Below are 23,312 nucleotides of genomic sequence, written 5' to 3' on the forward strand. Positions count from 1 at the left end.
AGAAAGATCAGGTAAAGTTATGGCAAAGAGATCAGACAAACTTGTCTGTTGTGCATGTCTTCTGCACATCTGCATGACTGCACAACTTTAGTTACTTGTGCTCCCTGCTATTTCTCTGCAGCTGCTTGATTGTCCTCGATTGATTGAGACCATTGTCAGGGAATTTCTCCCTACTCAGTGGGATCCCAAAGTGGCTGAACCAGGGTTTTTACTTACCAGTCTCCATGGAATTGCTTGTGCCAGTGCTATGAAGTTCATCAGGGTCTTGGCATCTGGAGGCCGAAATGCAACAGCCAGGCTGGTGAGTGGTTCCTGGAAGAGCTTTTCTGATTGCACAGGCCTTGGTTCTCTATGCCTTACTGCCTAAATAAAGACAGAAAGCTAACTAGAGGTGACTGTGAACTGAAGCTGAAGAAATCAGGGTGAGGAAGGTGCGTTAGTATGTTTTGAAGGAATTGTTGACAGAGTCATAAAAATGATGCTTCTCCTGCACAATGGTAGATGAGCTGGCTTGAGTTTTACTCTGCTTTTTTATGGTTTGCACTCATATGAAAGTCACAGAGCCCAGCAGGGTGATACTGCCCAGGAGCAGATGTTTAGAACATGCATTGATGTGTGATGCTCTGTACACTCCCATGTTTCAGTGCTAGGCAGCATAAGACTGTATAAACCAGAGACTTAATTGCTATCCTTGTGTTTCACAACCCTGGTTGAACTTTTCTGCCATTAATTTGTCTTAATAAAGGTGATAATTCATCAGTGTTTTCAACTCCTCTTAACTTCTGGACAAGTTTTCCACTTCAGAGGTAATTGCATTCCCTCATATAGGTTGTCATGCTGGTGCTATAAATGCATGAAACCTACCAAGAGCAGCACCCATTACAGTTCAAAGAACACTTCTTAGGCTTTTTGGTTCACTGTTGTTAACTGCACCTAACAAATTGCTACCCAGGAAAATGCTACTGTCAACAGAACACCAGTTTGTGCTGTAAAGTATAGAGAACAGTGATGGATAGTGGGATGTTTAAAGACTTTAATCATACTAGGAACATAACAGAGTAAAATTCAGATATTTTTCTACTCAGGTTTTATGTATTCCAGGTATTTCAAGGTGTGGAAAAATTGCTTAGAAGGTTCCTGACACTCAGGCTTTGCTACTGTTACACTCTCATATGTTCTGTTGCCTGCAATTAAATGTGGGAGTGGAAGATAATAAAAAACTAAATCAAAACCATCAATGTAGGAATTTATTTTAGCTAACAACAAAGTTCTTCCATCTTCCTCCTGGAAGTAAATTTTACTTTGTCCTCTCTTCTGTAGAAGAGGTGTCAGAATTTATAGTTTTGACTCATCAGCTCCTTTGCTTTCCTGCTGGTGTGCATTGATTTCCGTACAAGAAGTCTCTAAAGCATTTGAAATTTAAATTACCTATAATATGTCCTTGTGCTATGAAAAAGACATTGTTGCCTCATTTGTTTAGACAGAGCACATAGAAGCTTTTGTATGTGTGGGAGAAGGAAAGAGAAGCTCTTTTTTATGGTTAAGTAAAAATACCCAGATGTAGGGGAGGATAAAAATTATTTCTAGAGAACTGCAAATGAGTCATGTCATGCTTAATTCAATACCAAAATAACCTCAGAACATTTCCAAGGCATCAAAATTCTATAACCTTATGAAAGTAATAGGCAGGAGGTACCCTTTGCATAAAATAAACACTGAATTATAGAAATACTTGGGTTGTAGAACCTCTGAAACCCATCTAGTGTGACCTTCCCAAAAGAATGTCAGCATCATTTTGGTACTTTTGTAGACATCTTTTTTCACAAAATATATCTTTACTAAGCCTGACTAAGAGAGTTGTATTTATGACTATTTAAGGAAGGATAATTATATATTTTTTAAAAAAAAATCAGTTAAATGCTGCAGGGAGCATCCAAAACAGGAGTGTGTGTGGGGCAGACAAACCTCCATCAGAAATTATTTAAGTGTAGTTGGTTTGTGTTAGGAATGGATTAGGTACCCCTAAGGCATCTCTTGAAGGAATAGTTCTCTCTTAATAACCATTGACCATTTAGTGATCCTTTGTAGTCTGCTCCTTAAGATTGCACAAAATAAAAGCAGATTTGAGCAGTGCAAGAAGAGCTCAGAATGAGCTGAATTGAAATCTGCAGCTCTTTGTGTGTGTCAGAGCAATGAGGTAATGATGCATGCAGCTGATGCCCCTTATCCCTTTGTCTTTTTTGTTCTTCATCCTTTTCTTTTTGCTTGGTTTGTTTCACAGCTTAACAAATTTGAGCTGAAGAGTCGGTTGAGTCGCTTTGTCGCTGAAGAGCCTGTGGATGTCCCCCTGCCGAGGGAGGAAGCCGTGAGGCTGAGCACCGAAGCCTTCCGGCTGTGGGCCGTGGCTGCCGGCTACGGGCAGGCCTGCGACCTCTACAGGTACAGCCCCGGGCTGGGGGGCACGACAGAGCAATGGACACCCTGTTCAGAGGGGCAGAGAGGGCTCTCCAGGCTCAGTCTCCATTCCCTTCAGGGTGTCTCACCTCACTTTCTCCTGCCTCCTGCAGTAAAACTCAGTTTCTAAGGGCATTCGTGCTGTGTATTGCTTTCTTCTGGTTGTTCACTCTCTCCTGTGTTCAAGCTCTGCTATTTTGTGGTTTCTGCTTTACAGTGGGGGACCACTGTAGCTTTTTAGGGCTGCATATTTTTCTCCTTGAAGGGATGAATAATCTGTGCTTGTATGACATCAAAACATGTGGTTTGCAGCACACCCAGGACTGAATGTGCTTGACGTAGGGGCAGTCTGTGGGCAGCAGTCACCACACTGAGTGGGGCAGACTGGTGCAGACAAACTTCATGATGCATCGACTTCCAGGTCAGGAGAAGTTCTTGTGCTTGACTGCCAAGGTCTGCACCTGGTGTAGGTCTGACCTGCCTCAAGCATTAAATCTGCTTTCTGTAATTGGAAAAAGAGAGATGGCTGTGGAATTGCTCTAAAGTGGAGTAAAAGGGAGGCCAGTATTGAATTTCAGAAGGGAAATTCCCATCCACAGCAGCATTTTGTGTTCTTTGGCACTATCTGATGTATGATTTAAAAAGAGTAGAAACTGTATGTACTATTTTAGCAGTGTAAATAATGTTGAGGAAAGAAACAGCAGAAGATTCCTTAACATTGCAAGATTATAAGTGTGGCTGAGAATCTCAGAACTATTCCCCAGCAAGAATAAAATCAAAGTATTTTTTTCAAGAGATAATCAGAGTGCCTGGAGGCAGAGTATAAGGCAGGTCACATTCAGATGACATTGGAATAGCAGTAGTCTTCCTTTGTCATCTTTTTTCTTTGTCACTTATTTTTGTTATTGTGGTAGTGATTATGGTTCTCATGATCAAATTTTAACAGTGTTTATAAATAATTTGAGAGTGTAAAGAAGATAAAGCCAGATTCTTCCAGTGGAAAGTGAAGAGCCAATGGGCACAAATGGAAATACAGGAAATTCCACTGAAGTGTTTTTACTGTAATCTTTACTAACTTTACTGTAAAGGTGATCAAACACTGGAGCATTGTTGCACAGCAAGGTACTGAAGTCTTCATTCTTGGAGATACTCAAAATCCAACTGGATGTGTCCCTATGCAATCTTGGTCTTGCTGGCCTATCTTGAACAGGGAATTGAAGTACATATGATCTCCAGAGACCCTTTCCAACCGTATGCATTCTGTGATTCATACTACAGTGATCTCTACCCTGTGCTGGTGAGGATTCTGCAGTCGCTGCCAGAGTTGCTCAGTGGGAAGAGCCCTGCGGTTGAGTTGTCTGTGCAGCGAGCTGCAGCAGTGGTTACTCTGTTGACACATGTGACACAAACAGCAGGATACACGGCAGAGCTGCAGGCCAAATTGAGCAGGTAGGCTCTCTAAGTCACCATTCTGTGCATCTCAATAGTTGGCATCCCATCTTCCCTTTCTTTGGTTTGGAGACCTGGCTGTCACCTTATTTTTTCCCCTCATTTTCAGTTGTTTACCGTCTCACATGTGAGCCCCTGCATGCACCCTGGTGGGGTGTATTCCTTCTGACAAAAGGTCAGAAGTAGTGTCTGGTCCGACAGCTATGCCTGCTAGCATGGCCAGAGGCAGGAGTCAAAATTTACGTTAGGCTAGGGGGCATAAAGGGCACTGTAAGCCAAATGCCCTGCTGAAAGGAGCTAGTAAGCTGCTTGGAACTTCTCTTGGGAGTAAAGGAAGTAAATGTCTTGAGATTTGGAGGAAAGAACCTCTCTGAGGTTCTGAAGAAACCAAGATGAGTCAGGATTAAGAGGTGGTTGGTTTTGGTAGACATCAAAGCAGTAGGATCTGTTGCAAACACAGGTACTTTTTCTGGTGGAAAGCAAGAAACTCTTTAACTAAAGCTGAATACTGAGGTAGCAATGCTGGTAAAGCTAGAGTCATAGCTCAGGGGCAGAGTAGTGCAGGAGAAGAAACTTCAGCTTTTTAAAGTACATCCTACATTTATCCTTTCTGCCTGAATTATTTGGTCTGGGTTGTGGGACTATGCAAGGACTTTTCCCCTAGTTGTGCTATTGGATATAATTTTCTAGACTACTTCTTTCTACTAAAATTGATGCTTTAGAGAGACAGTTGTTTGATATTTTTTTGGTATGCTGTGTCATTCTTCCACTGGATTTCAGCAATAACTCAGAAGATAGTGAACCGATCCCACCTCCTCCAGTAGCATGGAGTCAAGTGTCAGGCTTACAGCCCTTCCTTGAGACAAGTCTGAAAAAAATCCTTCAGCAGCTATCCCAGACAGAAACTTGGCAAACTCTCCAGCCTCTGACCACAACCTGTGTGATCTTCTTGGGAGTTTATTACAGTGCTTACAGCCAACAGGTAAGGCCTGAAAATACAGGCAGTCTTCTCATCTCACCAGCATCAGCTTGTGTATTACCTCTGAAAACTGGAACTTACAGGCAGTACTGAAAAAGATGGATATTAAGGCATCAAGTTGAGCACTGATTTTGTAACCACAGCTCATATCTAGGCTGCATGATATTCAGGGTCACTTAAGTCTGCAAACCCTAGACATTAGCAGTGCCAAATATCTGTCTTCCTTTTTTGTCCTTTCATCCTTTGGGATCAGGGTCTCAGTCAAGGTGTGTGGTAGTGCTGTGATTGTTCTGACTTGCTACAGAGCTCCAAAGTGTGAAGCAAATACAATGTAATTTTATTTGGCAGCCGTTTTTCCTAGTGGGATAAATCAAGTCGTGTGTTTTTGCATTTGCTTTGATCTGAGAGCTTACATGTGGACACCTACACTGCAATGATCTGGGTGGAAGATTGAGCTTTAAGGGTCGTGCTGTATGAACTTTGGATAGGAAATAATAAAGATAAATTTATTTGTTGCACCACTGACATTCAAGGTCAAATTCTGTAACACACAGTTGTAGTATGTGATCATCTTTTAAAGTGAGTGTTCTGAAGGTGATATGTCAGTGTGATGCTGTTGAAGAATAATGTCTTATGCTTTAGCTATCTTAAAGATTCATGTTCTAAAGATAAATGCAATTTTCCTCTTTACTGCCCAACTGACATGCCTGAGTTCCAGCTTGGGAGAACTGTGTTGAAGGTGTGGTAATTTAATGGCTGTAGTTATTCACACTTGTGCAACTCCTCTGAAACTTGCCAAAAGGAACTGAGTTTATTAGTTATGGCTGGGATGGAAACTGCCAGTGTCTCTCAAAGGTGTCTTCAGGGTCCTGAAGGTTGGTATACCTTTTACAGGCTGTGATTACATCCTGATCATTGGAGAACCAGGACAGCCAAGAGTTAAATGTTCCTTTTTAACCTTTACAGATATCCCAGAAGAGTGACTGATGAAACAATTTCTTCAGTCATTGAATTGTGCTGGGTTTTTGAATTCCACTTCAGGAGAAGTTCAGTCATCTACCTGTAGTTAGCTGATTAAAAAAGAAATTGTACATAGCATGTTTGAATAGATTAGTGCAAAAAAAAAAATCAACTTGTATAGTAATTAGATTAGTGTATGCTGGGACCTTCTTGTAATATTTTTGTTAGACTATTAAAAACTAAGGTTAACATCTTCACAAAGGTTTAACTGATTTCTGGAGGCAGATTTCACCTGGGGTAAAATCATATTTTATGTAATGGAAATGAATATTTCTGTATCCCAGAGCAGCATTCTAATGAAGATAAAAAGTGTTAAAATTTGCCAGCATGTTCCTTCAACTATCCTGGAATATTGCTTACTAGGGTCAGAAGAATTTGGATGATTCTCTAAAAGCCACAGTTCCTGTGCAGTGTTCATCCACAGTCATGCTTTGATGGGTAGGTCAATCACACTTTATGCTGCTGATTTTTTTTGTTTTGTTTTGAGGAGACCCTCATGTTGCCACTCAGATTTCTCAAGGTACTTCTGATCACCTTCATGTCATCTTCAGTTTAAATAGAAACATGTAGATGGTAGGGAGAGGAGGGTCTACCTAAGTTTTCATTTAGTGAATCTTGATTCCAAGGATCCCATATCTTACTTCCAGCCAATTAAGAATTTCTGGGATGCACTTTAATACTTGAGTGTGAGAACACCTTGAGGTGCCAGCTCTCAGCTTCCACACTATGAGCAGTGAGGCCAGCTCTAATCTAGAGCAGTACCACTATGTAGGTGATGGGGTCTGGCAAAAAGATAATAGAGGAAGTAAATAAATCAGTCTGTCTTTTTGCTATCACTGGATGTTATGGTCATTCACACTCTTTTCCTGTCATTCTCCATGTATTTTACAGCCATCAGTCAATCCAGTTGACTGCTTAGAGGAATTGGAACGTTTGACATCAGAGGTGCTGCAGCCCCTTCTCAGCCAGCCAGCGATAGACAGCATGTGGGAGTTGCTCAGGTAAAACCATTCCACTGCTAAGATGCTCTTGTCAGAAGCTAAAGGAGCCCCATTTCTGTACTGTACTGTGTGACAGCTCTCTCCCCTCTCTCCTCTTTTCCCTGTGCAAAATGCCCCAGGTATGGGAATTGGAGTGCAGTAGGGCTGTGTCTACACCCTGCTTTGTCCTCTCACCCCTCACAGAAAAGGCATGATGGCTGCAGAGGTTTGCAGCTCCTCCTTTTCTACTGATGCTGCTGCATCTCTGCTTTGCCATGTAGCTGGGGTTTTCATATCAATTTCAGATTATTTTAGTCACTCTTGCTTTTGATTCTTCTTTGGTTTACTGGTCTAAAAAAATAGCACAAGTAGAATTAGTTGAGTTGCTCTTACATGACGAGGTGAGTGTGTTCATGTACTCTTCATGTGCTCTGTGTGGTGCTGCTTATATGAAAGAATTTACTAGATTGAAATCTTCTAGCTCCTGCAGAGCTTCACTAGGGCTTTGAAAACCCCTGCAGGGAAGTGCAAGAACAGATACCAAACTGTTCTTCCAGACATTTGGATAACATAAGCTCTGGCTCTGGGAACAGTTAAGCACTGCAGATATTCTATCTTTGCTGTAGAGGGAGCCTCCTTACTAGGCTGTGATTAATCTTCTGGACTGGGGAGTCTAAAAGGCCTGACTTGCAGTCAGAGAGGCATCCATCTGCCTCTGACAACATCTGATATAAAGGGCACTTGAAACTTTTGTTGTCAAGTGGTATTTGAATGGCCACCAAGCAGTTTGGCCCATGTTCTTTCTTGACTGAAACTGAGCTCTGAAGCTCTTTGCATCAGAGTTTCCAACACAAGAGCACTCATTAGACCCTTTTCTGCCTGTCCTGGCAGTCTGAAGACAATGGATTTGGTCAGGCTATAAAAGCTCATCCACAAGAATTCTTGGTGTTAATACTGGCTGGTAAAAAACAGAGTCAGCTGATCTCTGCCCTAATATTTTTACAATTTTGTCTAAACTTTCTGGGCAGTTTAGGTCCAGGAGTTCAGGGTACTTTGTGAGCCCCACATGTGTTTATCCATCTCCTACATGTAATACCAGTGGTAGAAACAGCAATGCATTTAAGCAATTAGTTTTCTGCCATAGAGTAATGATATGGATCTTTGACAGGGTTTGCCCTATCACCCCATTACCATTCTTTGTGGTGGTCTTACCTATACAGACGTGATGTATCTACTCTGGACCTGCAAGCCCTGCTGGTGTGGGAATTTGTAGTTTCACCTGCAGGGAACACACATGCCAATAGTGGTCTGCACAGTCACGTCCATGTACATTAAAGCTATGTTCTTTCTGAATACAGTTTAAAAATATGCATTTCATTAGTACATAAATGGCAGCATTTTTGCAAAGTCAATTTTAGATATAAGCTGGCTTTTTGGTGTTGCCTACAAGTTTATTATTGAAATGTCTCGAGTGGGTGGGCAGCCTTATTAGCCTGGTGTGCGTATGTATGTGGGGAATGGCATATTTTTTTAAATCAAAGGTCCAACACTTTAATGTATTTGACATCAGAGATATGTCACTGCATCAGTATTTCTGCTCATCATGACCAATTTAGCTGGAGAGTTCCTGACAAATCCCTGGCATTAGCTTGTATGGCAGTAGTGCTTGGCGTACCAGCTGAGACACTGGCTTTTTGCTTTCACTGTCTTCAGGGTTTCCATTTTACTGCAATGTGTGGTACAGTTCAGATAGATAGCAACATTTCAACAAGATAATTCCTCAGCACTATGAATGCTTTTGACCTGACCCCTCTCTCTTTATTTCTTCACACAGGCCATGTTCTGCTTTGTGCAACTCTCTGTCCTGTTCCCCAGCACCGGAATCTGTCGGCAGCATTGCATCTCTGAGCTGCACTGGAGGCAAACCTCCTTTGAGCCTTGTTGGCTCCAAGTCACCTTTCCCCTTCCTCACTGCCCTCTTATTTCTCATCAATAACATCACTCACATTCACAAGGGCCTGACCAGCAAGGTGAGAATAAACCTTTTCACTGCAAATTCTAGGTGAATGATGATATACTTGTGAGAGAGGTTAGTATTTGTACCTTCCCAGGCATAAAAGAGATGTTAGAAGGACTGTTAAAAGCAAATTGTTGTGCGTTTTTATTTTAAAAATATTAAAGTATTATAGAGAGAAACAGCCTGACTTTCAGAACGAATGGGATGAGGGTCAGAAAAATGTCTTTGAATTCCAATATTCAGTTGACACCAGGAAGCTGGAATTACAGAGCAGGCGTTGCTTAAAGGATGTATTTATAAAGATTGTTGAGAAGAGTTGAATAGCTGTTGTTTGGCTAAGCAAAAGATAAAACTTGAGTGTCAGTAGAGGAAAAGCATGCTTGAAGCATATATATAAAAAAAATGGGGTAATATTAAAGAGAATGAGTGCTACTGAAGAAGGTCCTTCCCACTTTGGTTTGTTCTGAATTTTTAGAATGAGTGAGTCATGGAAGGTTTCAGGCTCTAAAGAACAAATGTCTGAGCTCTAGAAAGATGGAATATGTAGCATAAGCTTTCTCAAAGCCTTCCTGTGTGACCTTGTGTTGAATTAGCTGGTCGGCTACTAATGGAAATATCTTGCCAGATGAGGGAAAAACATTTCAAGCCACTGGCCAGATTTCTGCCTTACAGAACACTACAGAAAATGTAGGCAGTGACTGTTGATTGTCTGTGATGGGGATGGTCATGATGGATGCAGGTGAGCATCCATCACCTGAGGAAGAAAAGCAGATGGTTATTAGGCTATTTTTAAATCTGGCTTTTGGAGTAGCCAACAGGAATTGTCATGTGAGAGGAGGTAGGGGAGGGCCTTGGATAGGGTTGTGTTTTGCTTTCCTCCAAACACAAACAGTCTTAATATTATTTGTCTCCCCTTGTGATTCCTTTATAGTACAGCTCTGTGCTGGGCTTCAGAGGCTTGAAGGATTATCTGCAGCAAAGCTGGCAGACTGGACCTCCCTCTGTGACTCCCTCATCTGCGTGGATCCTGCGCCACGAATATCACCTGCAGTACTTTGTGTTAGCCTTGGCTCGGAGAATGGTATCGTTATCAGTCCTTTCATTTCTTTCCCCCAAGGAACTGACTTCACTGGCAGCTGGTCTTCATGTCCCTGTTCTTTCTTGTACCTGACTTAGGTCTGGCAATTCTTCTGCTGACTTTTATGACCCATTAGCAGATAACATCTTTCCAGTTACTGATGTGGGAATTTAGTTCCAAAACACTTTGGATGGAAAAATTATATTTTTGCCTTTCTTTGGGATAAAATAAGAACAAAGTTTTCAACTGTGTTGCTAAAAAAAATCTGACTATCTAAGGCAGTCAGGGGAAGCAGAAATATCTCTTGGTATGAATGCTGCCTGCAGTCTTTCTTCTCTTGCAGTCTGCCTCAGTCTTTCACTTTGCGAGATCTGTGTCTTGTTTGACCCTCCTGTCCGTGTTGATTGTCTTGTTGACAGATGCTTTATCTGTTGTTTTCTTTCCTGTACAGGCAGGCACTTGTCCGGATTACACCCAGGATGCCTCACTCCATCACTGTGTTGCCATGGCATTGCTAAGCCGTCTGTTGCCAGGGAGTGAGCATCTGGCTCATGAGGTCCTACTGGATCTTGCCTTTAATCCAGAGTTTCTTCCGTAAGCTTTGCATTTTTTCCTCTTTCTAGTCTGGTACATGGGAAAACATGGGGAAAATGGAAAAAACACATTGGCGTAGCAATTTTGTTGTAATTTTTGGCTTTAAATGGGGCCTGTAGTTAAATTTTACTTACTGGCTTATTCTTCTGGCATGGAGCCTTCTAATCAGGCAAGCACAGTGGTTGCATATTTTTCTCTGATGTACCACTGTTGAGAAATGTGACCAGTTTCTTTTGATTTCCTCAGTGACAAGGTTGTGTGATTCCTGATAGAACTGATCCTCCCTAAGGCCTAGCATCTTCCATCCTGAGAATGGGGAGTCTAGAAAATAAATGAGAATTTGACATAGCCTAAAAGCTCAATGAATCTTCCTCAAACTCAAAATAATCAAGTTTGCTGATTTGACAAATGCCATGTCTTCCACTTTACACTGGAAGAACTCTTGAGCATCTCAAATATGAATCCTCTCATATCTGGGCAACAAGATGGTAGCAGTTTATCTTGTTCATCTCAAACTGTTTTAATTTAGCCATGGTGTATCCCTGTAGGAGGTTGAACCAAGGTGCTGCAAGGAGGTACTTTGTTTTTTCAGAAAGAAGGAAAATTTATTAGTAGATTTGTTTGTGTGGTGGTGTTTTGGTTTTTTTGTTGGGTCAAAAAAATGGTGGGTCTTTGGTCAAATCCATATGCCACAATCTCAGACAAACACCCTCCACATGCACAGTTTCTATCAGTCTGTATGGCTCCCCTGACCTTGCCACTGTCAGCTGCAAAGTTCTGTTTTGAGAATTGTCTTATCTGATATGCAGTATTTCATCTCAGCACTCTCGTGTCCATGTTGATAAGTAGGCTGCCTCTCTGAACAGGGCTTTCAGGTTCTGCACTAGACTGGCATTGTGTTGAGGGTTTTCATGGCACAGCCTCAGTGATGCTGACTCCAAATGTAGTTCTGTGAGCTCCCTCTAAATACCAAGGTAGCTGATGCTTTACAGGCCTTCTGTATTAGAATAGCTCAATGATGTAGAAAGTGTTGAGTGCTCTGCCTGTACTACTCTTCCTGTTCCAGGAAGACTGTAGAGGTGAATAAATGTCATATGTTTTTTGTTTGGCATTTCAGGTTTTTTTTATTTGTTTGTTTCTTAAACTGTTGTCTTTACAGTGAAGGGAAGGCTGGTGGGCCAGAAGCAGCTGACTTCTCTGATATTCTGCATCTGGGCACCAGTGCCAAACTGGCACAGCCTGGCTCCGCAGCAGCATTTCTTCCAAGGGTTACTCGTGGTGCCCTGCTGAGAGAATCATACCAGAATCTGCCTTCCATTCGTTCCTGCTACCTCTCCCACTTTGTCCACTTGCAGCCCACCCTTATGCGTTCTCAGGCATCCTACCAAGGGCAGAATTACCTCATCCAGTCAATGCTGCTTCCTGAGGTCAAAGGGCCCATCCTGCCTTCAGACTGGCCGTTCTTTCCACTTATCAGCCTCTACAACAAAGTGACTAATGCAGAGACACGTGGGGCCGTACTGAACTCTCTCCCACTTGATCTCATCAACACTGTGACCTGGAACCTGCAGTGGGTCTTGTTGCTGGAAACCTGGCGTTCTAAAATCCTCCAGAGCATCCCAACTGCTGCCAAACTTGCACGGCTTATGTGTGTCTTCCTCACTGGCAGTGACCTCTTTCTAGAAGCACCAATCCACCACTACACAGCTGCCCTTCTCTCTGTGTATTGCCAACCCAAGGTCCTGGACTCCCTGAACCTGGATGCTCCTCTCCCTGGTTTGGCATCCTTCCATGATCTCTATATAAGTCTCCTGGAGCAATTTGAGGGCGTCTCCTTTGGAGATCCACTCTTTGGAGTCTTTGTTCTTCTACCTCTACAGAAGCGTTTCAGTGTTCATCTGCGTCTCTCTGTTTTTGGGGAGCACACAAATATCCTACGGGCGCTGGGAGTGCCATTACAGCAGGTAATCCTGGCTTATGGTAATTGCCTGTCACTATGTATTTCTGCGTTACGGCACTCTTGCCTGTGATTCTCCAACCTTGATTTGTGTGTATATGTGGAGGGCAGGAGCTGTGAAATTGCTCAGTCTTCACTGGAAACTGTCCCAAACCTTGCTTGGATTAACCATTGAGAACCTTCTAATTTATAGAAGGGCTGGTCGCACCCTGTGTTCTGCTAGCAATTACCTTTCCCTTAAATAAGTATTTTCACACCTTGGTGAGAACTTTTTCCTTGTCCATGCATAGACAAATAGTAATTTTCCCTCTCAACCATCTTTCCGCATATAGTTATCCTGGAGTTGTGCTCTGCTGAGTAACAGCAAGAAAATTTGATCTGTCAAGTGTAGGACTGTTTCTTTTGAGTGAGCAGAGCACAAGAGATAGAATTTAGCAGTGCTGTCAAAAATACTCTGTCTTCTTACTTTATAAGTGCTCATCTTATCTGTGCCAAAATTCAGCTGCAGTGATAGGACCAGTAAAACATCTCTCCATAAAGTTGATGAGGTCTTGACAAGACTTTGTCAAGGCACGTCACATCAGTCAGGGTGGGCTGTAGCAGCTCTGCTGCAAATGGAGGTCATGCCGCTGGGGTAACATCGTGTTACAGGGAGGCATGCACAAGGAAGGGCTCTAGAAGTTAATGACTCTAGAAGTCATTAACTTCCTCTCACCACTTAGACCCTGACAAAAATTGTAATGTTGCTTCTGGATGGGTTTGTTGCAGTTTCCTGTGCCTCTTGAGCGCTACACTTCCCCTCCTGAGGATAACCTGAACCTCCTGCGACTCTACTTCCGAACGCTGGTCACTGGTGCGCTGCGCCACAGCTGGTGCCCTGTTCTGTACCTGGTGGCCGTGGCTCATGTGAACAGTTTTATTTTCTCCCAAGAAAGCACAACACAGGTGGGTAATGGATAGCAGAGCTTCAGGGCTGCAGTCTTTGGGTTTTGCATCTGCTCTCCCTGTAAGTCCAGTGTGCCTTGCAATGAATCACCGATGTTTGGGACTTGAAAACAAAGATTGTAAGCAAATATGTTGAGGACTCATCAGCTATTTGAGGATCCACATACAAGGCAGCAGCTTTTGTTCATTATATCCTAATGTATTTACATTAATGGTAGCTAGTCCTAGCTAAATCTTTGAGGTCAGCAATTATGTGTTCTGTGGTGTGGGGGGAAGAATAAGCAGAAAGAATAAGAAAGGTGATCAGACAGTGAGAGCTTGTAATAGATTTCGCCTCTGCCTTAGCAGTCTTAAGGTACAAAGTACTCTTTTCTTTGACTTTGCATAAGTAACCAAGCAGAAGCCCTCCTATAGCCTTGAGGCCTCTGTCAGTGAATAGTTGTGCTAACAAGACTTCACCTCTGATTTGCAATTCATCCTGAAGGTTGAGAAGTCAGCTGATATTCAGATCAGGGAAAGGAGCAGAGAGGCAGGATTTAAGTGATAAGACATCTCAGGCACTTTCTGCTGGAACAAGCTGCTCATCATTATAATGAACAAGTCATCCTGGAATGCTGTATGCCCCTGGGCAAAGGTGTTACTGCACCATATTAAGGAAAGTACGTGTGTGTTTTGTTCCCAGGAGACAGATGCTGCTCGGAAAAGCATGCTGCGGAAGACGTGGCTGTTGGTGGATGAGGTAGGATTTGTAAGATTCAGCTTGTGCTGCTGGGAATTAAGTTTTCCATATGTGTTACTCTTACAGACTTATATTTGGCTTTGAAATTTGTGTTCAATTATGTTGCTAATTTGACAATGAGAGGAGATTAGCAGCAGGATTTTGGCCTGCAATATCTGTAAATACGCTTAACCAGTTCTTGTAGTAATTGACCTCAAAACACTGAGACTATTGCAACCTAGATGAGTCTCCTATACTGTATTTCCTTGCCTCTTGTCCAAGCAGCTTTATATCTGGATAGCTAGAGATATTAGAGGGACAATTGTAGCACAGTTATGAATAGGTGGCCAGCAGTAATCTTTCTTAACTCTTAGTTGGATGCTTCCCCTGAAAAGAACAGGACAGATATAAGGTTTCTCTTTTTTCAAGGAGCTTGCCAAAATCTATCCCTTGTGGGACAGAGCTGGGTCATTTGGCCCTCTGTGATTTGTGTCCAGGGTAAATTATTAGATGACACTCAAAAATCCTCTTCGGTTTCTGGCAAGAAGTCATTGCAAGGGGCTGTTGAGAAGACAATGGAGTTGTGTTTAGAAGAGGAAATATCATGCAAAAAAAAAGTGAATTTTAGTGGGAGAAACTTGCCTTTTATAGCTCTTCTATTGAAGATGATGTAATTAAATATCTTGGGCATGATGGAACTATTTGCAGATTGCTGTGTTGTGTTGGAGATGGTGGAAAAGATTAGATACCTTTCTGTTTCGTTTTTCAGAACTTGAAAAAGCACCTGCTGTACTACAGACTGGTGAATGCAGAGAGTCCTTTGGGATTTGACCTTTATGAGCAGCTCCCTCCCATGCGACTGAGGTACCTGCAGATAGTGACACAGAAAGAAATTACAGAGAATGCGCCAGTTCTAGACTCATAGCAAAGCACTTCAGCAAGACAGAGGGCCAAAGTGAAGAATGGAAAAGCTCAATTATACTTCACTGATGAAACTATCTTCAGTTCAGATAGTTTTAGTGTTTTACCTGGATGCTCTTGGCATCTTTGCCTAGTGAGGCACTAGTAAAATGCTCCCATCCCTGCAGATCATACATGCTGTCAAGATATGCCACCATGTGTGTGACCTCTCTGTGATGGATGTTGGAGCATTTTCCTCCATTCTCCTTCAAGTTGTTCTGCTTCTTCCTGGAGGAGGTGAGAATGTGTCTGAAAGGCACTGGACTGCTGAATAAACTGAAGGAACTGGAAAAGCTGTTTGGTTCACTCAGGCTGGAACCCGGGTTCTCAAGATAATGTCTGTTTTCCCCAGATCCCTCCATTGTTTTTTTTTTTTGTACCTTGGATTTTGAATGGTCCTTTTCTCACACTACTCCCTGCAAACAGAATGACAGTGTGACAGGGAGGAATCTGATCCTGAGAGGTTTTATTAAACATGTACATACAAGGAGTTTCTCCAAGGTAGTTTTCTGTGCATATGCTAGGTAACACAGATGTATTGTGTCAGACCTCTAAGAAAAAGGAGTTCCTAGTGCAGTGGTACAAACGTTGAATGTCCTCCCTTGGCTGTCTTTCAGATGGTCTCTAAACTGCTTTCTTTTCTCCCTTAATTTGGTTACATGTATAACAAGATCAAAAATAATTTTTTTTTGCAGGCCAGAATGCTTGGCAGTAACCACCCCTCATTAGAGTAAAAAAAAAAAGTATCTGCTTGTTTAGTTAGAATATGTATTGGTTGCCCTCTGAGAAGAATGCAATTTAAATTTTGAAGTGGAGTTTCCTAGCTCAAACCTAATTTTAAAAATGTCTAATTTGATCCCACTTCTACATCCAAATTCTGAATTGCAGCCTCAGACACAAGGGCTGCAAATACAGAGCCCTAAAAGGCTCACTGCAAGTGCCACATCAATTCCAGAATTTCCTCTAGGTGTATGCTCTCACTAGGTGTTCTCTTTATATTTTTGCTTGGTCACTCTGGCAAGCTTTTGTTTGCAGAACTTGACTTTTATGAGCAAAACTTTTTAAAGAGATTTCTGATGTTTTGTTCTTATGAATAAGTTCCTCTGTAACATGCAGGGTGATACATGGTCTGAAGAGCTCAGCCTCTGTCTTTACCTATTAAACAGGCCAAACTGGCTTCCCTCTGAAGAAACCAGGCCTGTATTAACCTTGCTCCAGGGAATGTCCCAGCAGGAGTGAGAATCACTGTTAATAGGTCGACTTGTGACTGAAATTGTTCATACAAGAAACAAATTCCAACTTAATAGAATAAAAGAATCATTGAGTTTGGAAAAGACGTCCTGTCCAACCATAATACAGTATCTTTCTTTCACCTGACAGTCAAGTGTTGCTGGCTCCTCAAATGCCTGCATAATCATATAGGGCTTAGGGCATTTGTGACTGATGCTGTATTTGTATTGGCAGTTTTCTAAGTGTACCAGTCCCCTTCCTTAGGTTGCCAGAAAATAGCCAGTTTCATCTTTTTTTCCCTATATTACAGATGGGAAATGGACAGAACTGCTGTTTCTTTCCAGTCTCTTTTTTTCGTTTTTTTTGTCCTCCCTTTTGATCTATGGTTTCTATCTGCAGCATTTCAGTGTCATGTAAAATAACAAAACCACAGTGGTCTAACAGGATTTTTTTATTGTTGTTAATTATTTTAAAAGTATTTTATGTGATTAAAAGTTTAATCAAAGTCATTCAAGTTTTAATCTGTCTAGATGGTGAGAGCCCAGCCGTTGTCTTTCTGAGCAATGGATGGTAAAATTGAAGGACTCCTAGCTGCCCATTTAAGAGCAGCCTTCTTCAAGGACTTTACCTTTTGCTTTTCAGACCATCAATTATAAAATCCCTTCCAGTCCTTTGTGGGATGCAAAATTAAATTTTGTAATGTGTACAGGATGTAAATAAATATTTTGATAGCTCTACAGGAGTGTTTTTAAACTTTGAGAATACTTTGTTTGAGTCTTTCTTGAATTTGGGTAGTTCTCTTTGCAGTTTATCAATATCTTGGGACAGCTGCTGCCTTAGAGTTCTACTAAACTTTGGAGCTCTGTAAGAAAGTTCTTCAAGCCAAAAATTCCATCCTGCTTATCTGGTGGGTCAGTAACACAGTGTACCAAATCCTGTGTGTACTTGGGGAAGGTGCAGGGTGGTATGATGTGATTCGACACATGCCCCAGGTGGGAGGACTGTCCACAGATGGTATTTGAAGTTATGATGCAAGTATCAGCAGTGGAGAGAAGGTAAAGAACGGATTCCAAATATTTCTGCAGGCACAGTAGTACACAGAAAATTCCAAGGATGCTGCACATGTGCTGTAAGCTTTCAAAGCATTGACTGTCGCTTGAGATGGTACATGAATTTTTTTAAGGCTTTCAGCAATTTTATATGGGATTTCTCCACAGAACACTAGAGGGCATTGTTTTATCTAGTTTAAATGCAAGATTTCTCAGCCTCAGTGCTCTTGGGACCTGAAGAAAAAACAGCCACCCTTATACATTGTTGGAATTTTCTGCATTTTTTATTTTTGCATATACTTTTGGAGCAAGTGTGGAGAATTAAATATTTTATGTGGTGGGTTGCTAAGAACTATACAGTGCTTTGACAGCAGGAGCATTTTTGACAAATCATGATACAGTGAATGTAAAGTTTAAACTTAAGCTGAATGCAGTCTGAGACAGGACCAAAGCATGCCCATTCTGTTCATCCAGTTTAATCCTGGTCATGGTGAGGAGATGAAGGAAATTAAAACTGTCCAAGAAAAATGGCTGTGACTTCTTGACTCCTTACTGAACGCTTAAGATTTCTTTGAGAAGGAAATAATTCTGCTGAAATAGGACCACAAAAAGGTTTCTGGTGTTGAAGTGGTTCTAACTCAGAAGAACATATGTTTTCTGGTATCTCTCATCAGAAGTCAACAAAACCAGCAACAACAGCTGTAAGAATTCCTGCCTGTCTTTTAATTCCTAAAAGGGGTACCCCATTTTCTGGTCCTTTGTGGCTAGAATATGCTTGGTTTCATCCAAGCTACTGATGATGTCCCATGTGGTTAACAGTAGAATCTCTGATGGTACAAATTTATCATGTGCTGGAGGGCAGCAGCAATGTGTTTTTAAAAGAAAATGCCTGATTGGACTGTAGATGAGTTGAAGATAATCCTTTTAGCATTGCTGTTGAGTAGGCAGGTGAGAGGGTGGAGCTGTCAGAGGTTTGCATCCTATGACTTTAATGGCATTTTACTGAATTTTCCTTTGCATTTTGAAAGGGAAGAAAGAGTTCTCCCATCAGCTTGGAAGCACGTCCTTTTGTGCCTAGAAGAAATGGAGCTGATTTGTGATTCTTCAACTGTGTGAATGGTTTGAAGTCCTGGAGTTTAGAATCCATATGTAGTGACTTGGCTCACTTTGCTGAGTAGGGATGGCTCCCAAAAAGATGTAAGCAGCTTGGTAGCTGACACACTGAGGTAGGACAAGGCCTGACAGAAGAAAGTAAAGGGTTAGGCAAGAAAGAAATAAAAGCAGGACTGAAGCCAAACTGTATGGGAACTCTTTAACAGTACACATAAAACATTATGTAATTGAAGGACTTTCATTCCACTGTATTTGTCAGTTTGACAGTGGAATTTAATAATCCATTTCTAGACTAATGCACTCTGTCTGGCCACTTAATGCCAGGCAAACCCTAAACACCTTCTGCTGATGAAGTCATGGACAGAGGAAGCTGTAAGATGTGGATGTATAAATACACTGTGGGTCAGACAAGCATGTCACTTTTAGTGTCAGACATAAAGTAGAGCAGAAAGTCATGTTAATCACTGCTTTTACTTCTTCCTAGTTCTGCAAAATTTTTGGAAATTTCTCATTGATGAAGTGGTGCTGCTTCCAGCTGATGGTCATGTTTGGGAGGCAAAAAACATGTTTATTCCCCTTGGCTTACAGAAGCTCATATCAGCTTTCACAAAGCTGGCTTCCCGGTGTTCCTTGTTTAAATAATTTTCTGGTCATTTACTGGCCTTTGTCCTAGTTTTTAAAACTGGCTTCTCCTCTCCCTTTGAATGGAGAATGTGCAGGGAAGCCCTGCTCACAGAACTGCTGTGTTTTGCAAGGTTAAGTGGTGGTTGTAAGCAAAGATAAGTTTGCCACAGTGTGCTCCCCTCCCTGTCTTTATTGAGATAATCTTGAGTCGGGAGCCAACTCAACAATGCTGTGTTAAGGTTTCTGGCCAGCTGCAGCACCAAGAGCTCCAGCTCAGCCTGAGGATGGTGCTGAAGGAGCAGGTACTGCATGCCTGTATTGTGAGTCTCCAGCCACTCCTGGCCCCAGCAATAGTTCTGTGCAGGTTAAATAAACAGAGGGCATTTTACACCAAACTACACCTGGCCCATCTTCAGGCCCAGTTCTTTATTTGTAGGTGGGGTGTAACCAGCAGATACCAGCAGATGACTATGGCTCCAGTGAGCAGATGACTGTCCTTTAATCTGTGCCTGGGCAACTTTCTGCAGTATGTTGTTGACTGTTGAGCAACCAGCTCATAAACCCAGTCAGGACAATAAATATTCCCAGGGGATACTGTATATGGACATTAGAACCAAGTCTAAGGCATAGGGGGAAGGCTTCTTGATGCACTCACCCCCTGCCCTGATCCGAGCTGGATGACAAACCAGACCAGTGATGTTACTCCTTGTTACAAAGCAGCAGCTTGTCCTGGCCACAACCAAAACGGGGCTTGTGTGATGTACAAGTACCCCTGATGCCAAAGCACAGCCCCATACATGACAGTGTGTGCTGAGACCTGAGGCATTAGTTGATGATTAAGGCTGGAGGAAAGTTTTGTGGAACAGTCTGGGTACTGGGACCCCGTCCTGAGGGGCAGCAGCTGTGGGGCTGGGCAGGTAACAGGGAACACCTGGGCCCAGCACCGGCCCTCAGGGAGCATGGGGAGGGGCCAGCAGCAGCACCCACGGCGGGTAAATGTTGTGATTCGTGCCTTTTATCTGCCTCTCTGGAGCGTGGGTGCCTGGCCAAGGGCTGTGGAGAACATGGATCAGGTTGGTAAAGTTAAACTATGTGTGTCTTATGCTGGGACTGATTTGGTTGTTGTCTTTTTGGGTCTGTGCTGACAGCACTGCCTCACATTTTCCCCAGGGAAGGAGGGAGGCCTGCCTGAGTCCTGAGCCTGGTGGCCATCCTGCCCTCAGCAAGGGCTCTCTTTGGAGTGGTTTGGGGGCCCTGGGTGCAAGGAAGGGGCTGTGGCAGGATTGTTTGCTATGGAAAAAGGAGGCAGGAGAAGCCCCACCCTTGTGGTAACTGAGGGGACGGGAGTGCAGGTGCTGGAGGTCCTGCCACAGCACAGTCTTGTTCCCTGACCATGGTGACCAGTCTGAAGCTTTGGGCAGGGCCAAAGAGAAGGACTGAGAGAAGGTGGGCTTGTAGGGTGACTTGGGATTTGCTTCTGGGTCTCTCAGGTTGAGAGGAGTTTTGTGGTTCCTCTTCTCTCTTCAGTTTCCTTCAGTACTCCACAGTGTTCCATTTTTCTTGTCCTTCACTAGACTCTCCTTCCCTTGGTTTGCCTTTTTATTTTTAATTTTCCACTGTTATAGCAACTCCTAGTTCCCTGTTGGCTTTTCTCACTCTTTTGGCTCTTTGCAGAAGCAATCAGTAATTCAACAGTTAAACTGGAGAACTGAGATGTTGTTACTGAGTTTGAGGTAGAAGCTCACATTTCTTGAGTTGTTCATCTGAAGGTCTGGGCAGATGTCCATAAATAACATGCACAACATGCCCACTTGGAAACCTCACAGCAAAGAAGTCTGTAACTTTACTTTTAAGACTCAAATTGCCGTCTGGTGTAAGCACAGCACACCATTTGGGTCTGATCTGTCAGATATTTGATGACACTTTAGCAATTAATGTACTGGATCTGTCTTCTGAAAGGGAGACTGACACTTGTGTATCAAGTGACTATTTACTGTTACTGCTTCAACCATGGTAAACTTTTGCCTCAAAAAATGATTACATCCAAAACAGTATTCCAGGTTTCCTCAGTGCATTTTCTTAGCAGCTTTCAGCATAATGCATGTTCGGGGAGAGTCTTTAATATCTTCCAAGGAGCAGGAAATGCAAAGAGCTCTGAATAAAATTCAGGTATCGCATTGCTGGCAGTGAATTGTAGTTTTAGAGGGATGTAACACACCATGATGATACAATGACAATCACTAGGAAGGTATGTTGTTAGCATCTTTCACAAAAAAGCAGCTTGCCAGTCCTGGCATCAATGTATCTTTCAATATAGATTATAAAAAAACAAATTTAGAATGATACAAAAGTTTCCTAAAACCATCATGCATCTCTTGTCTCTGACATGAGTGTCAGCTCACTCAGAAAATGCTAGTTGTGCTGCCACTCAGAAGACACCACAGATGGTGGCTCATTTTTGTTCCTCTTGTCTGCTGTAAGATTGATCATGTTTGGATTGATGAAATTATTTGGGCAGGAGCTGCCATTGCTGTCCTCCTGTCTGTCCACTGTTAAGAGAAGTGGGAGGAAAGGGGATATAAAATATACTTTTTAGTGTCTTTCTCTCTTTGGTAATGTTCTATTAACACTTAAAATATTTATGGAGGAGAGTGTGGGCTTGCTGACCATGCTTCCTTGCAATGAGCTCTTATCAGCAAGCTTTATATTTTATAGCCTTCTCTGGGCTTGGTTTTTTTTTTGGGTTTTTTTTTTGGTTGGGTTTTTTGTTTTTTTTTTTTTTTTTTTTTTTTTTTTTTTTTTTTTGTTTTTGTTTTTTTTTTTTTTTTGTTTTTTTTTTGTAGTGCTACAATTTGCAAGTTAAAGTTAGGATGAAGAACTCTGGATATTTGTATTCAGCAGTGGCTAAATAACTGCTCCTGTGCAATGCAAGTAAGAGGTTTTCATTCTCACTGCACACTGGTGCCATGAAGACCAACCATTGCATTGTTGGAAAAGTTAGCAGGTGCCCACCTGCATTTTGCAGAGCTTCTCTAGAGTTAGTATATTATTGCCAACATTGTTTTAGGGAAAACAGATTTTCTTCTTGTATGAGTCTCTTTTGCTACCAAGATGTGATTATGCAACCTCTCAATTTTGTAACTTAACTTTCCCTTTGAAAAAACAACTTTTGCTTACTGCTTTCTGTAGTTACTTATTTTAATGATTCCTATGCTAGCTACAAATGGAAGAAAGAAACAATAAGTCTACAGCTAGCATGGGATTTTTGGCCTCCATTTAAACAGAAAATGCAATTTTATAGTCAGACTAAACCCTTGCCATGAACAGATCCTCCTGGGGACAATGTTAAGGTGCATGGGATATAAGTAGGTGATTAGTGACAGCCAGCACATCTTCACTAAAGGCAGATGGTGCCTGATGAATTTGGAGGTCTACGATGGGGTTATGGCATTGGTAGATTAAGAGAAGAGCACTGACATCATCCGCTTGGGCTTGTGCAAAGCATTTGACACTGTCCCAGATGACATCCTTGTCTCTAAACTGGAGAGACATGGGTTTGATGGATGGACCATTCGGTGGATAAGAAATTGCCTGGATGGTCATGGAGAAAATATGATACACTCCAGAAAGACAAATAGCCTGAGGTTAAGGTAATTTTTCATTATGTGGGAGACCCCAATCACTGTGTTAACAGCTCTTCTAATGTGAAAGCTTTCCCAGATATTCTGAGGTTTCCACTTTTCATGTCACTGACAAAATTGTATCCAAAATGGAATTCTTATTTTCTGGTTCATCCTCACCAGACTGTTTATGAAAAATTAATTGTTATAGGAAAAATGTTCTCAGAGTGTGATAAATGTATTTTGTGGCTTAGTTCAGGCTTCTTTTTTATTAACCACATACTCTTCCAACAAACTGTACTAAATCAGTGACTGGAGAATATTCCCACAGTCTCATTACAGCATGCTATAAGCTAAACTTTACCAGTGCCTTTTTGGCTTGTGAGCCTTTCCCCAGTGTGAGAGGAACAAGAAAGAGTGAGCATGAGAGTCCTGTTGGGGTGATGCTCTCTTGATTTTGGTGGGGTTGTGTTCTCTTGACTCCAGTGCACAACTGTTTTACCAGAAAAATATTGAATGCCTTAA

The 23,312-nt window shown here is 42.1% G+C and overlaps 1 protein-coding gene across 1 annotated transcript in view; it reads left to right on the top strand.

Moving 5' to 3' along the window:
• RPAP1 (RNA polymerase II associated protein 1) overlaps positions 1–17,143 on the top strand; it is a 38,853-nt gene extending 21,710 nt beyond the window's left edge. Inside the window, exons 14-25 of the mRNA XM_071427344.1 lie at positions 122–301; positions 2,282–2,439; positions 3,733–3,903; positions 4,684–4,885; positions 6,794–6,903; positions 8,717–8,912; positions 9,831–9,980; positions 10,429–10,571; positions 11,731–12,535; positions 13,297–13,473; positions 14,156–14,212; positions 14,961–17,143. Coding sequence (XP_071283445.1) covers positions 122–301; positions 2,282–2,439; positions 3,733–3,903; positions 4,684–4,885; positions 6,794–6,903; positions 8,717–8,912; positions 9,831–9,980; positions 10,429–10,571; positions 11,731–12,535; positions 13,297–13,473; positions 14,156–14,212; positions 14,961–15,116 — 2,505 coding nt within the window. The 3' untranslated portion in view covers positions 15,117–17,143. The remainder of the gene's footprint in view (positions 1–121; positions 302–2,281; positions 2,440–3,732; positions 3,904–4,683; positions 4,886–6,793; positions 6,904–8,716; positions 8,913–9,830; positions 9,981–10,428; positions 10,572–11,730; positions 12,536–13,296; positions 13,474–14,155; positions 14,213–14,960) is intronic.
• Positions 17,144–23,312: the final 6,169 nt, after the last annotated feature.

The sequence above is a fragment of the Agelaius tricolor genome, unplaced genomic scaffold (genome assembly GCF_023055355.1).
Source record: "Agelaius tricolor isolate 1412-34295 unplaced genomic scaffold, bAgeTri1.0.p SCAF_5, whole genome shotgun sequence".
Lineage (NCBI taxonomy): Eukaryota > Metazoa > Chordata > Aves > Passeriformes > Icteridae > Agelaius > Agelaius tricolor.